Genomic DNA, 15,312 nt, shown 5'->3' with positions numbered 1-15,312 from the left:
CGGTGCATATAAAAACAAATGCTTCTGTAACAGCAAAGCATATCCTAATAAGAGCATTCATAGACTACACATCTCCTGGAAGCTAAGCAGTTAACTTAATATCCACGCCTTCAAAAGTTTATTTACTAACAAGGCCCACCTTTGGTAAAATTTTCATAAAATTCAAAACAACTTTTTGTGTAGTACTGCTAACAAATACTTGCCTACCTTCCTAAATGTGAAAAAGTACTGGAAAGCCTAAGAAAAGGTACTGTTCTTAATACCATACAAGATGAATGACAGTTTATGGAAAGGACTACGTTATCCCATCAGAATCCTTCCACTATACCTTTGTAGCAAAAGTTGCAAATTTACACGTGGTAGCAGCTAATTTGAGAGGTAAGCAATTTTAAGTACAATACAGTAGACAAAAATATTACTTGATACTACAAATGAGAGATTTGAATGTACAGTATGAATTACAGGAAGAAAGAAGAAAAATGATTCTCCAAAGATCTGTCATATTTTAGTATCTAGGACTTATTAAGACTTAACTTCCCAATAACAGCCTCCTCTGCTTTCAGTATTCTCTTCCTTATTGACAAAGCTTGCTAAAAGAATGTCTACTCTAGAAAGACAACTGGAAATACATAAAACCTAATGGAAATTAGTACATATTGTTATTTTCAATTCTTTTAAGATAATACCCTTCTATGTACTGAAAACCAGGTGAGGAAACATAAAAATGGACTTCTCAAAATTAATAATTATGCTTGATAACTAAAGCAATTAAATTCCACTATACAAATTCAAGAACTGTATATATTCTATACTACTTCTAAAAGTTTCTGTCACCCAAGTGAGTTTATATATAGGGTATTCATTCCAAAATGTAATTCTCAGAAAATTCAAATTCATTCTATATGAGTAATACGTAGTATGCTATGACTTTGCACATTCCACAATATCCCTAATGTCCAACAAGGGTCCAAGCAAATCAAACTGTTGCGAAACCATGTACGTATTCATAAACCTTTACTTTAAACCAGTGCCATCACTAGAGAAATATAGATCTTTCAAGATCTGACAGCAGAAATGATCGTAAATTATCATATCTTACATTCAATGACATCTACATATAATCAATCCTAATATAAACTAACCTGCATAATTCATTGTAACTTTAGCTAAGACAAATATTGTATAAAGATGAGCTGCTTACAATAATTCCACTCTGCTGACACAAAATGAAACCCATGGACAACTTGAAAGTTCCTCAGTTGCACAGAATGTCATAAAACAATCTCATTGAAACAAACAACAGCTTCAGCCACTTTTCTTCTGAATTTTGATACATGGGAGAAAATTCTTCCATTTCCTCAACACCAACATCAAAGAAATCTTCGAAAAAAATATTTTCATCTTCCATAATTTTCTTCTTTAGAATTCACGTCCCAAGTTAAAAGCACTCTAATTTTTTCAAGTGTTCAGCTACCCCTTTTTTTTGTATGAAATTAGACTATACAAAAACCAATGTTAGTATAAAACATTCATTATCCTCCATATACAAACAAGAGCTCACAAGCAGATGAACCTGTTTCCATCACAAAATACAAGAAGCTTTTCATTTTCCACATGCCTAACTATCAACACCATTAGCCTCTGAGGGCTCACTGCATCTGCTGCAAACTCTCATATGGCAAAACCATTCTTTATATCATGCAGTTTATACAGATGGATTGAATTTTGAGAGAAGCTCAAAGCACTCAAGATTTACACATTTAATTTAATGGTTAATAACTTCACAGCCCATATTATCCACTGACTGAGGCATACTGATGCTCGCACAGTTTGGGATTTACCATCCATTTTAATACCTGTAGCCCGCTTCACGAAGCTTCAAGACGAGGTGTCGAGTCCAAACGCCATATCCCTGAACCTGAAGTGTAACCCGATGACCTTGAATTCCTAAAGGATGGAGGACACATTGGAACATACAAAAGCCAGCACTCCTGTTGACCACTATTATACAGGTAAAGGCCATTTACTCAACTGTGATCTTCATGTTTAAAAAAAAGTTTGCTGCCACTGCTTCTACTCCTACCACTACCCTTAACACAAGAACTACAACAACAACAAAATATTTTTAATACAACATCAATATATACTGTAAACAATAGTACACCCAATAATAATTATCTAAATGCACATTAACCCAAGTAGCAAAACTAGTCTTACCAACTCATTTTCCTTCATTTAAATAAGTACTGCCAAATTTCAACTAGTTACAATGTACAGTTCAGTACTGTATAGCTAAAAATTAGAGTGTACACTGCATTCAATTCATACTGAGAAAAGTTATTTAAAGATTTATCAATACCTATCCAGCATCAATGGAAAGAAATGGACAGCAGAAATGCATTCAAGACATTACTTCAAAAATAAAAATTTAAAGTGTGTAACCAAATATTTTGAACTCAGTGACTGAATATAGTATCACAAGTTGAGAACACTCCACAGAGCAGACAGCTTTCCATAAAGAAATTTCATAATGGTCAGGGTGCTTAAAAATTTGACCAACGTCATCATTAATGGTACAGTATATCACAAATATTGATATACAGCAAGCATTCCAATATATTACAATAACCTGCCTATATCTCCACATGTTTGGTTATGCCATGCTCAAAATATTGATCCTTAAATGAAAAATAATGTAGTAATATTGTATAATGCACATGCTGCATAACACAAGTACAAAACACTGTACTGTGATGAGACACTTGGAAGATAATTCAAGATACGTATAAGTAAATAAAAAGTATGAGAACAAGTTTGGTCATTCACGTGTCCCACTTTTTGTTTGCTTGTCTCCATATCACTGCTATCAATGCCTAACTTACCCCAACAATCTATACAGTATCTGGCTTCTCACATTCTTAATTCATTCTCCAGTAGCATGTCCAGGAGAGAACAGGTTTACAGATAGCTCTTCACTGACAGATAAAGGTTCAATACCATCACATTTTATGCTGAATAACAGAATAAAATTTCAAGATTTTGTTTATGAAAATATCATTCAGCAAGGTTCAATACTGTATTAACTAAACATTCAACAATATATATCATACTTATCAATCAAGAACCGTTTACCATGCAATTAAATTATCTCAGTGCATAGCTTAATTTTAGCTGATTAATATCAGTTTATTTTTGTGTATAACTGCAATTTGCCTCTAAAATTTCCTGGCATTTTAGAATAATTTACACTAACTAACTTTGTATTTAACCTTACAAGTCACATACAAGAACATTTCAAGAACTTCATGCAGGTATGTTCCACTTGGAACAAAGAGGAGGAAAAATCATCTAATATACTACAGTACTACAGAAGTGCTGGAGTAAAATGAAAGGAAAACTACAAGTGATATTGTGTATGAATAAAGTTCCCATTATGACATTCAATTATTATCATCTTACAACTGAAGAATCAGACACAAAGCCTAATGTAAACATTAATGGACTTACCCAGATTCTGGATTTCCTGTACAATCGGATGATGGTTCTGTATCAGCTAAAGAAGTCTGTCGAAGGGGGATTTGGGCATCTTTACGGCGGAGAGCTGGGGAGGAGCGTGGAGAAGAGTGGGGAGAGTTTCGTGTATCTAATACGCTTAACCCTGGATGAGGACGGCAGGCCCGCTGCTTAATAGTCCCAGCGTTTTCGTTGGCAAATGGTAAGGAATCGGAGTCTGTACTTGATGTTGACTGTGAAAAAGATAAATTTATTTTTAAAAAATCCTTTATCATAGTCGCTGAAATATTTCCAGAAATTTCTCTTAAAATTATCAAATTACTTAAATGTACTATAACTTTTGGCAGAAATTTGAAAGAATACACAATTCATGGAAACCTTAATTTGATTAGTACTTGGATTACAGTACAGTTGGCCAAAGTTTCACTAATACTTCAAATTATCATAATAGTTTAGTATTTTAACTCATTTATGACAGTTAACACAAATTAATACTGGTGCATTTCATTAATCTGTTGAGGATTGCAGTGTGTGATAATCTAAGTTCTGTTTCAAGAAAATAATACAACATGGGAAGCAAAACTGCAGATACTTGTAAGTAATGTTACATTAATAAAAATCTTCAAATTTAGCCAGAAGGTTCTCCTAAATATGTCTAAGTCCTAGTGTAAAAGTAATTCATGCCAGATCTACTTATTGTATAGTATAGAACTTTTCTTCAAAGTTCTGTAGTAATATCAGTTGCTTATATATCCTCATAGTTATGGCAGATATAGCAAAATATCAGTGTGAAAATAAACAAAAAAAACCTATGGTTATAAAGCTACCAAAAGTACTACTGTATAACAGTGTCTGGTATATATATTCCCAATCTGGCATAAAAAGACAAAAACTCCTATCAAAAAAATATTTCAAAAAGCTGTTTATTATGATACTGTGTATAGACTAGTAATATATTACTGACTTGCCGTGCTATCATTAGTAGTAAATATAAAAAAAAACTACAAAAGTAAATCACCTTAAAGCTAGCATTTGAATCGTTTCTTCTGGGTCTAAAACTTGGGGAGACTTCCTCTGTTGCAGAAGTTGAAGTTTGTGATGTAGCTAGGGAGTCACTTGTAATTGATGCAGTGGTAATTGTGCTGGTAATTCTTGAAGTACTGGCCATTGTAACGCATGTCAAAGGCGGTGGGGGTGGAGGGAAATCGTCTGGAAGGTGTTGATGATTGGCACTATCTGGAGGGGCAGGAGGTGGGGGTAAATCTGGGGTAACATCAGGTTGCAAATTATTTTTGATTCCCATGTACCCATAAGACAACCCTCTTTTTAGATATCCATGCTGACCATCTCTAATGACAGCATCTTTTGAGGATTCACTGATAGAATTTGAGCGTCGAGGTGGAGGAGGAGGTAACTTCTTTGGAGTACCTTGTGGTGTATTATTTGTACTCCCTGAGCCTTGTGAACTACTAATTTTTTCAGAGTTCTGGCGATTTAACGTCTTTACATTTAAGTCTTTCATACCCACTTCTTCAACCTGTGAGGGTTTCTTTAAATTCATTCCATCTTTAATAAACTGGGGTACCTCATGAATATCAACACGAGTTTTTGCTGTAACCTTAGCAACAGGTCTTAATTTATTTGCAGTTCGAGGTCTTGGCAAAGTGCCTCCTCCCTCATAGCTTCCAGCAAACTCATTTGTTGGGGTAATGTCACCATCATCCATTGATCGTTGTGGATGTGATGTCATCATACTTGGTGGTGGAAATGGCCTTGGTGGTAAGCTGCCTAGAGAAGAAGGACCTTGGCTGAGAGACAGTCTACTGTCTGGGTGAAATGTTTGATATGTTCCATAAATAGGCTCTTCTAGACTTTCAGCACTTCGCCCTCTGCCTCCTGGTCGAATCTGAACAGCAACCACATCAGGTCTGTACTGAACCTGTCCTGGGCCTGGAAGTGGATGTGAAGAACCACTATGAACTTTCCCTCCTGGAGGAGAAGGACCCTGAGGTCCACCATATTGTCCTGAAGTAATATAAGGACCTGACTGATGAGGCATTGGTTGGACATGGGCTTGAGGTGGACCCATGGGGCCATATTGAACACCTGGAGCATAGTGATTAGGTACTCCATAGTGTCCCCCTGGGTCTGCAGGACCACTCAGTCTATTAAGATCCCCTGCATTAGGGTGCACTGGTCCTGCAAATGTACGGAATTCTTGAACTGCACTAAACTGCTCACGTCCATCACCAGCTTCACGGGCTATCATAATCTCATGAGTCCCATACTGGTTTTGAGGTCGAATGTCCTGACTAGCAAACTTTTTGCCAGCCATTATGTCCTTCACTCTTTTGATGGCTAACATCACCTGCAAAACAATTAAAAATCAAAATCAAAGTAAAATCAAATCAAAGTATTTGTATATCTAATTACAACCCATCATAAAAAAAATTTGAATTTTAAGAAAGATTTTGGGTTCTATGAAACTTGCTGTATGGCTGATTTTGAATGAATTTCCACAAATAGACAACAAAACAACTGTGGGATAAGATACTACTCTGAACTATCAGCGCTTCTTACTTACCTTTTTCTGATGGCCAAGCTTAGTTATACCAATGTCTTCCAAATCCTCCCAGGTAAGCTGTGTCATTTGTTCCACAGATGTATAACCTTGCTGCTTTAATGAAGTTGTGTATTCCTCTAACCTTAAAAGTGACAACCAGTCTTCAAGTCGCCCCTGAAAGAGATTTAATGAATTATTGTTTCCTGAAGAAAAAACAGCTGTGCTGATCACTGAAAACACCAGCTTACTGAAATGTTTATTCTAAGATCTCTGTGCAATGAGAATGCACCGTAGTAGTACGAGTAAGTACGTACTGTAGTGTGATATTTACTACTACTAGTACAGTTATTATGCCAGTGATTTTATGCCTCACCATTCTGTGACATTAACAACTGCCTAATTGACCTAGACAAATAGTTCAGTAGCTTTATAACGTTTAAGAGAGGGTCAGTAACCATAAGAACATCTTCAGGGAAATTTGTCACCTTTGCTAACTGCCTTATCATGAATTTAAAAAAAAAAGTGGTTGGAGATGGAAGAGAAGGTTTAGATAGGAATACTGTACAGTAATAACATTCAACTTAAAATATGCAGATGATCCTATGTTAATGAACAAACCACTATAAGATTTACAATTCTTGCTTAACACTATGCAGTGTACATCATGAGACATGGGATGAAAATGCAAATATTGATAATGTGTAAACAGGTTGATAATAAAAGTAAATGAAGAAAGGAGTAAAGAGGTTGAATCTTTCCAATATTTAGGAACAATAATAACTATAATGCAGGTCCTTTTGAGTTTTGGTAAAGAAAGGCAAACCACACAAAGGCCAGGCTGAACAAGATTTGGAAATCCAATAAATACAGTACTATAGACTGAAATTGCATTATCTAAGATTATTTATCAATTAGGTTGATCTGTATTGCTATACAGACATGAACCATGCTGTGATGATGAAATAATTAACAATTGTTTGATAAGGATTTATTATTTATTTAATAATATTAGCCATAAGATTACAGGACAGAGAAAAAATGCCATACAGGAAATTAGTATGTCTCAAGTTAGGGATGTACCTAACACCAGAGGGAGAATAGTGTAAGTGGAGCTCCTGCAGCCACCAGACTTATAGATGGAGGAGACCATTGAAATGGGAGGCTGGAGGTGAATGGATATTTGAGGAAGATAAAGACCAGAAAAGGCAACTGGTGGAATTTATATGCAGCTCTAAGACTGTAAAATCACCACCCACTGGGAATCAATTGGACTGAAAATATGAAGCCCTCCTAGGAAAAACCATGGGCTTTCTTATCCTCTGAGTGTAATGAGTGGGGATTTGACAACTGTGTGAGTATGACTAATGAATTTGCAGGTCTGCAGAGGACCTTTGGCTGAGGGGGACTGGAGAAAAATAGGAGCAAACTATGAACTGTATCTGTGACTAGAAGCTCCTTTCCCCTGTTGTTGTTGTTAAAGATTAGCCAGACCCTGAGCCTTGCATTAATACTATCACTTATCACAACAATTGCAGTAACTTGTAATGATTTATCAGATGAAACTTTAAGAATTGGCTACAAAGCATAGCACTGACATATTTTCAGCCATTCATCGCTTAAGACTATGAAAGGGGGAGCTGAAGTGGATGGACAGCAAGATGGAAGAAAGGAAGCTGGAATGGCAGTAACGTAAAGGTCTAAAAAGTGGGTGTTGCTGGAGGTCTAAAAGATGCTACAAACAACCTTTAGCACTGTAATGCCTACAGTGCACCGGACTAAACCCCTCTGGAAACTGATATGGCTTTACTGGAGCAACAGATTATCAGCAATAAAGCAAGGATAGCAAAAACTTAATATTTCCATGAATTCATTAATCCCTTGGAAGTCTGAAAGACTACACTGAAATGACAGTAACCAACATTTCCGTGCAATGCCATTGCAACACAATTTTGTTTTAATGGTCTCCTTACCGGTATGAAATTCGGCAGTCTGTCGGATATGTTTAGCTTGGTGATTTCGGCCTTCAGCTTTTTGCGGTGGGCCGGCTTTGTGATACCAATGGCATTCAGATCTTCAGGGGTCATCCGCGAGATGGTTGGCATGTCATACCCGGCTAGGATGAACTTCTCGTAATACTCATCGGACCGGATGTCTGTCAACCACGCCCTTAAAACTTCTGAATCCTGGAAAAAAAAAAATTGTCATCTGGAATACTAAAACAACACCCTTGTGCAACAAACAGCTCACAATTCTATTCTATAAAAAACAATCTAGTTTAGTAATGCAGGTGTTTCCTTGAAAATTTGATAATATATAGACATGTTTCACACTGAATGTTAAACTCTGCAAACGAAGTCATGCACATTAAATTGTATGATTTGTATTTTTTTCAGCCACAGACTGAGTGATAAAAACTTGAAATATCACATTATTCACATAATATATAGTACAAGGTAACCATGTCATTCCACTTTACATAATAGGCGATAAATGAAAATCATTTATGTTACTGAACTATGAGTTTCAAGGAGTAGACATGAATGGATATGCAACAGAGTGCATGCAAGTAAAAGAAGTTATTTTCTCAAACAAATGCCAATACATCAGAAAGTACTAATTTCCTAAATTTGACATTTTATTCAATAAAGCTGATGTAGCGTTCGACACACCAGTTACATTCCAGTATTTGCTTTAATGCATGAAATACATTAAAAGATTTTTAAGAAATGACAATTTCAGATAAAACAGGTAAACCTTAAACCTATTTTTCTGTTAATTTTTATTACCGAAAAATATTTTTTTCAAAAATCAAGATTTAAGAAACATGAAATTAAAATTCCCTTCCATGGTCAGTAAAAGGCAGTTGGCAATTCAAAAAACGAAAATGAACGTATGATGTTTCAAGGATTGTGGAAAACCAATGTTGAGTCTCAAGGTCAAATCTGATTCTCAAAACTATCCATAAGGAGTACGTGACATGATCAGCTTTCAGGGAATCACTATTAAGACTACTTGCATGACAAACGCAACGAAAATTATCTTAACCATACTACCGTTAAAGTGGTGTACGTAGCTACACTGCTGTTTCCTCCACGATACAAAAGGTAACTTATCAATGAAATATTGAGAGGGTCTACGATTGTACCTCCACTACACTATCATTTTTTAAAACTACCTCCCAACATTCACTACAAATAAACGCACCTGACACAGTACACCACTTGAACACTAAAACAATATCAATATATTTACATATAAATACATGTTTATGTATGTATATATAGACATATATCAAACTCCTGTTTATAGATACATTTATATATTAAATTCCTTTTCATATATACACACACACATTAAACTCCTGTTTATGAACACACAAGGGATTACAATCCAACGTTGAACAAAACTACCTGAAAGCAAGTGGGTGTAATATCTTCTTATTACCTAGGAATCAACACAGCTACCAACATTTTTTTTTATATATATGTACAATGGTTTATCCACCCAGTATCCAGACTGCAGAATTGGGCGTTTTCGGATCGACAGCACAGGCACGAAAATCCTACCAAAGAAAGGGTCGCCATGATCGCTGGCCAACACCTAAACCAGTCGCTGCCTTTCATTGCCTGCCAGTCGCCGGCGATCATGTTTCTAAACACCGCAAGGAGACAATCTAAACACCATCAACACCAGCGCATCACTGACTCTTATACTACACGCGCACACACACAAATACGCAACCAGCTGCTGCTGTATTTTTCTCCTGCAGCACTGCTTGACTGGGAGGGAGCCTGACTTCAGACGAGCACAAACGCCGCTGATACATAGTCATCCACGTGATCTTTTAACATGATACCCCACCCACTAGACTTAGAGCCCACACACCTACGAAATATAATGGTACGCTTTTGTTCCCTCTGTGCAAAACGCAAGCAGAGTACGTGTGTGGTTTTTATTTTTTTTTTTTTTTTTTTTTATCAAAGGAGTGACGAATAGACTACCTAGTCGTGTGTAAGAGGAAATGAAAGCCTAAAATTGTCACAAAAACCAGAAATTAAATTACGCGTAATACCACTTTTGTATAAAAGGCTCAAACAATAAAATAATGACTTGAAATAATACCTGGAAATACGTCGCATTTAATAAACAAAGTTCAAACAACAAGACATTTCGCTATGTTTCATACAAAGGCTTGATAATGGCTGGAACTTAGAACATGAAAATATAAATTATCAATAAAAAATAAGTAAAATGAATATAAAACATATGCAAAAAGGTGAGCTCTCATACAATTTTTTTAACATCAATGAAAGTCGAGTAAAGTGATTTTTTTTAAACATACCAAGAAATCTCGTGAGATGCAACGGGATATATTTCCTATTAAAAATCTATAGAAATAGTTTTCATGAAATGTTTACGTAAATATTCACAAGTAGTTGCAAAGATACTTTTCATAAAACTTTGCAAAGAAGTTCCCATAAACGTTTTCCATAAAGCGTTTTGAGGGATCTCTTCATAGAAGTTTTCATGAAATATTTGTTTTGAAAAATTTAAGAATATTTTTAACACAACATTTAGAGGAAAAATCACTTAAATTAGTTACAACAAAATGGGGAACTTAACAAAAAAAATAATGATTTAATTAACTGTTGCAACGGAATGGGAAATACATGTAAAAATGTTCAACTTACTGTTACAACAAAATGGAAATAAAAACCATTTGATTACACAAAATGGGAAATCTTAAAAAAATGTTACAACAAAATTCCTATCTAACAAGAATAAGGTAAATCCTATCGAACCTCAATTAAGGACTATAACTAAATACATAACAGCAAAGACGAAAATTTGACATTCCATTACATAAAACTTAACGACCATAACATTCCACACGAAAACAATAAATAACGGAATACTTCGCATCATATTAATGGCCCCAAAAGAATTATCTTCAGCATAAATAAGAGCGCAAGTGGCCACGTGAAGTGTTAAGTTGCGCCCACTTTACATTATTGGTTCACTCGACACTTATCAACGAGGTATAGTTTATTCTTTTTCAATTAAGGGAGTGTTTCCACTGTTACTACGATCAAAGGACATTAAATTTTGTTGAATGTATAAATGCTGTATGTTGTGCGTAAGCGAAAATCAGATTTACGTATGTACTTTGTTAAATAAAAAAAAGTTTTCTTTGAGAAATAAGACTAGAGGGGCATTGCCCGCCTCCTAATTCGTGTATAAGGGATCCGAGCTTGCTAGATTCTTGACATTATCAAATTACCATTACCACACAATCAGAGACCAACCACGTGTTCCAGGTATATAAATCCTCCAGTGAATGCAGACCAGCAATAATTACCCGCTAAATTCAAGCGCAAGGTAAACATCTGGGAGGAATTACGTTAATTTTCACAATTGCACGTAATCTCGTGTACTATATAGCTATATGTTTGCTTCAGTTATAATTTCCTACGTTTACATAATGATTTGTGTTGGTGTTTATTAATTACATCAGTCATTCCTCATTCAATCTTAGGACGTGTGCTCCATATATAATGCTCTGCTTCGGCCATCTCTACCAAGGTCCATAGACCTATCTCTACTATAGTCTTACGCAGACCTTCGTTCATGTACGCTTCATCTTTATATAATTTACGTGTACATACGTATCTGTACATGTACTTCTGGTACATTTCCTCATCATCAAGGTTAGATAAATTTTTTAGCTTGCGTATATGAAGTTTTTCCTCCTCCATGCAAATAGCTATTTCTGTTACGTGTACGTGTGTATGTTTGCACATGAGCAAAGCACACGTCACACTCCTCCCGCGTGGGTTCACATACAATTCCACCTCACACACAAGCCGTTGATGTGAGGCATAGCTATAATAAGAAGCTTGTTGGGGAAGGGAAGGGGGGATGAGGAGGAGGTGAGGCTATGCCCACTTAACTTTATATTGGCCTTTAACTCCCAACAACCCCCACCCCACTCGTCCACAAGCTGAACAGCACGTGACCTGAAATGCTTACCCCCAACCCCAGGTTCTCAGCCACGAAGCCTGATTATTTAATCTCTTGCTTCAGCTTTTAACCCTGACGTTATACTTCAAGCTCCTAAAACATAATTAATAATAATAATAATAATAATAATAATATATGAAGGTAGGAGACCCTCTCTCAAACATGTTTTGTTAAAGATGATGGCAGCATCAGTGGAATTGATTTTATATATGGTCTTTTCAATTCTTCTTATTATTCTCTTCTCATCAGGGCTGATATTTGCTAATAGCTGGCCGATGTTCATATCTCGGTGAAAGAAATGTTTTCTAAAAATAATAATTTATTGATATGATAACAAAAGTGGTTAACAAATCTTAGTCTAAGGGTGTAACGGAATTCCAACGTTTCCAACCGTATCATCGGTTCATTTTCAAGGAAAGGTGAGCTTGAACTGATTGAAATGGGGTCGTTCGGCGGTATTTATTGTGTCCCAGGTGCTCTGTCTGATGGCGCTGCATTTTCATTGGCTGAACAGAGGATTAAGTCGAGTCAAGCCGTCTTGCAGAGGTGGAAGCTCGCACTGCTCTTCTCGTGCGGACGCTGGAGACTGGGAGCGTAGTATTGGGAAGGTCATTGCCGATAGACGGGGCCACCTGATTGGCCCGTTCGATCGGCTCTATGGTGCTGGCGGGCGGCGCCCTTCGTGCCACCGTCGGGAGGAGTGAAGTCTCTGGGTGGTGTTGAGGCTGGGTCTCTCCTTCCCGATGTGTAGGGCCTCCAAGAGGCGGAGGCGACGGTGGTCTGCTGCCTTATCGATAATTCTGATATTAGGAATAATGTCATTCCTAATTATCCTGGTATTGTGGACGTTTTGGCATGATTATGGATGGCGCCTTCCTGAGCGTGGCAGGATATCCTCTTCGAAAATCGCATAGTCGTCATACCAATGTAAGCGCCGGGGCATTCCCGGACAGGGCATTTGTACTGGTAGACAACGTTAGTTTTCTTGAGAGGGTCCTGCAACACGGGGGCTGGATTGTTTTTCATAATCAGGCCACTGGTCTTCTTGCTCTTGTAGTAAATTATTAGTTTCACTTTTTTCGCAGGGTCCGTGTGGGGAGACGTTCCTTTCTATGATGGTACGAAGGGCTCGCTCGTCCTCTTTGTATTTCTTATGAAATACTCCCTTGTAAAAGAGAGTGACGTCTTCAAGGGCGGTGGGACGAGGCTCCTGCTGATACCACTTATCGATGTTTCTGCGAATGCATTTAGTGATGTCCCGGTTGGAATACCCGTTGTTAATTAAAACTTGGGCAACACGTTCTAATTCAGTGTGCGTGTCCTTCCACGAAGAACAGTGTGAGAGAGCTCTCCTGATGAAGGCGCTGATCGCAGTGCGCTTGTATCTCTCTGGACACTCGCTCTCGCCGTTCAGGTCAACATGCCCAGGTTCGTGGGTTTTCGTATACAAACCTGTGGTTTACGAAAGCGCTCCTCTTGTTGCCCGACGAGGACGTCAAGGAAGGGGAGGCGACGGTCACGGCAATGTTCGATGGTGAAGTTGAGTCTGCTGTGGTCGTGGAAGGCTTGTCGCCAGCGCTCTATATTTCTTTCCACCGTGCTGGCGCTGATGAAAGTGTCGTCAATATACCGGACGTACATAGACGGCTTTCTCGATGTGGGCGAATACCCGACGTTCCACAGCACCCATGTAGAAGTTCGCGAAAAGTACTCCGAGGGGAGAACCCATCGCTACTCGTCTTCTGTGTGTACATATGTCCTCTGTGGGTGGAGAAAGGGGCCTTTTTTGTACAAATTTCAAGGAGTTTTTCGGAGGGCATGCTCAGATGTTTAATGGGGGCGTGGAGTCGTCTCTATATACACGATCCAGGATTATCTGAATTGTTTCATCCACGGGGACGTTCGTGAAGAGGGACTCCACGTCCATCGATGCAATAACTCCTCCGGGGGGTGTCGATTTCAGTGCTTCTAAAAACTCGGCAGATGACTTCAAACTGTGGTCATCTGGAACATAAGGAGTCAAAATAGTATTCAATTTCTTCGCAAGCTGGTATGTAGGAGCGGGAATTTGGCTAATAATGGGGCGTAACGGGTTCCCTGGTTTATGGGTTTTAACGTTCCCGTATATGTAGCCAAGGTCGTAGTCCCCTACGATCGGCAGCAAGTGAAGGGCATTGGAAGCTGCATTGACAGTCTCAATAATCCAGAGAATCACCAAGAACCGGTAGATGACATTAAACGTGAGGCTAATAGGATTATTGAGACTGTCAATGCAGCTTCCAATGCCCTTCACTTGCTGCCGATCGTAGGGGACTACGACCTTGGCTACATATACGGGAACGTTAAAACCCATAAACCAGGGAACCCGTTAAGCCCCATTATTAGCCAAATTCCCGCTCCTACATACCAGCTTGCGAAGAAATTGAATACTATTTTGACTCCTTATGTTCCAGATGACCACAGTTTGAAGTCATCTGCCGAGTTTTTAGAAGCACTGAAATCGACACCCCCCGGAGGAGTTATTGCATCGATGGACGTGGAGTCCCTCTTCACGAACGTCCCCGTGGATGAAACAATTCAGATAATCCTGGATCGTGTATATAGAGACGACTCCACGCCCCCATTAAACATCCCTGAGGCATGCCTCCGAAAACTCCTGAAATTTGTACAAAAAAGGCCCTTTCTCCACCCACAGAGGACATATGTACACACAGAAAGACGGAGTAGCGATGGGTTCTCCCCTCGGAGTACTTTTCGCGAACTTCTACATGGGTGCTGTGGAACGTCGGGTATTCGCCAACATCGAGAAGCCGTCTATGTACGTCCGGTATATTGACGACACTTTCATCAGCGCCAGCACGGTGGAAGAAATAGAGCGCCTGCGACAAGCCTTCCACGACCACAGCAGACTCAACTTCACCATCGAACATTGCCGTGACCGTCGCCTCCCCTTCCTTGACGTCCTCGTCGGGCAACAAGAGGAGCGCTTCGTAACACAGGTGTATACGAAACCCACGAACCTGGGCATGTGCCTGAACGGCGAGAGCGAGTGTCCAGAGAGATACAAGCGCACTGCGATCAGCGCCTTCATCAGGAGAGCTCTCTCACACTGTTCTTCGTGGAAGGACACGCACACTGAATTAGAACGTGTTGCCCAAGTTTTAATTAACACGGGTATTCCAACCGGGACATCACTAAATGCATTCGCAGAAACA

The 15,312-nt window shown here is 38.4% G+C and overlaps 1 protein-coding gene across 8 annotated transcripts in view; it reads right to left on the bottom strand.

Moving 5' to 3' along the window:
* Positions 1-15,312, bottom strand: part of LOC135225653 (caskin-1-like) — a 1,822,025-nt gene that overhangs the window by 17,015 nt on the left and 1,789,698 nt on the right. For 7 of the 8 annotated variants that reach the window (XM_064264987.1, XM_064264986.1, XM_064264980.1 and 4 more), the window contains 4 exons: positions 8,047-8,259; positions 6,098-6,250; positions 4,532-5,881; positions 3,508-3,746 (listed from right to left, as the gene is read on the bottom strand). In XM_064264987.1, coding sequence (XP_064121057.1) covers positions 3,508-3,746; positions 4,532-5,881; positions 6,098-6,250; positions 8,047-8,259 — 1,955 coding nt within the window. Of the gene's footprint in view, positions 1-1,856; positions 1,948-3,507; positions 3,747-4,531; positions 5,882-6,097; positions 6,251-8,046; positions 8,260-15,312 lie in introns of all 8 variants that reach the window. The other variant, XM_064264981.1, reaches the window with a different exon arrangement.

The sequence above is a fragment of the Macrobrachium nipponense genome, chromosome 13, assembly GCF_015104395.2.
Source record: "Macrobrachium nipponense isolate FS-2020 chromosome 13, ASM1510439v2, whole genome shotgun sequence".
Lineage (NCBI taxonomy): Eukaryota > Metazoa > Arthropoda > Malacostraca > Decapoda > Palaemonidae > Macrobrachium > Macrobrachium nipponense.
Note: the sequence above shows the minus strand (reverse complement) of the source record. Positions and strands in the feature narration are given on the sequence as shown.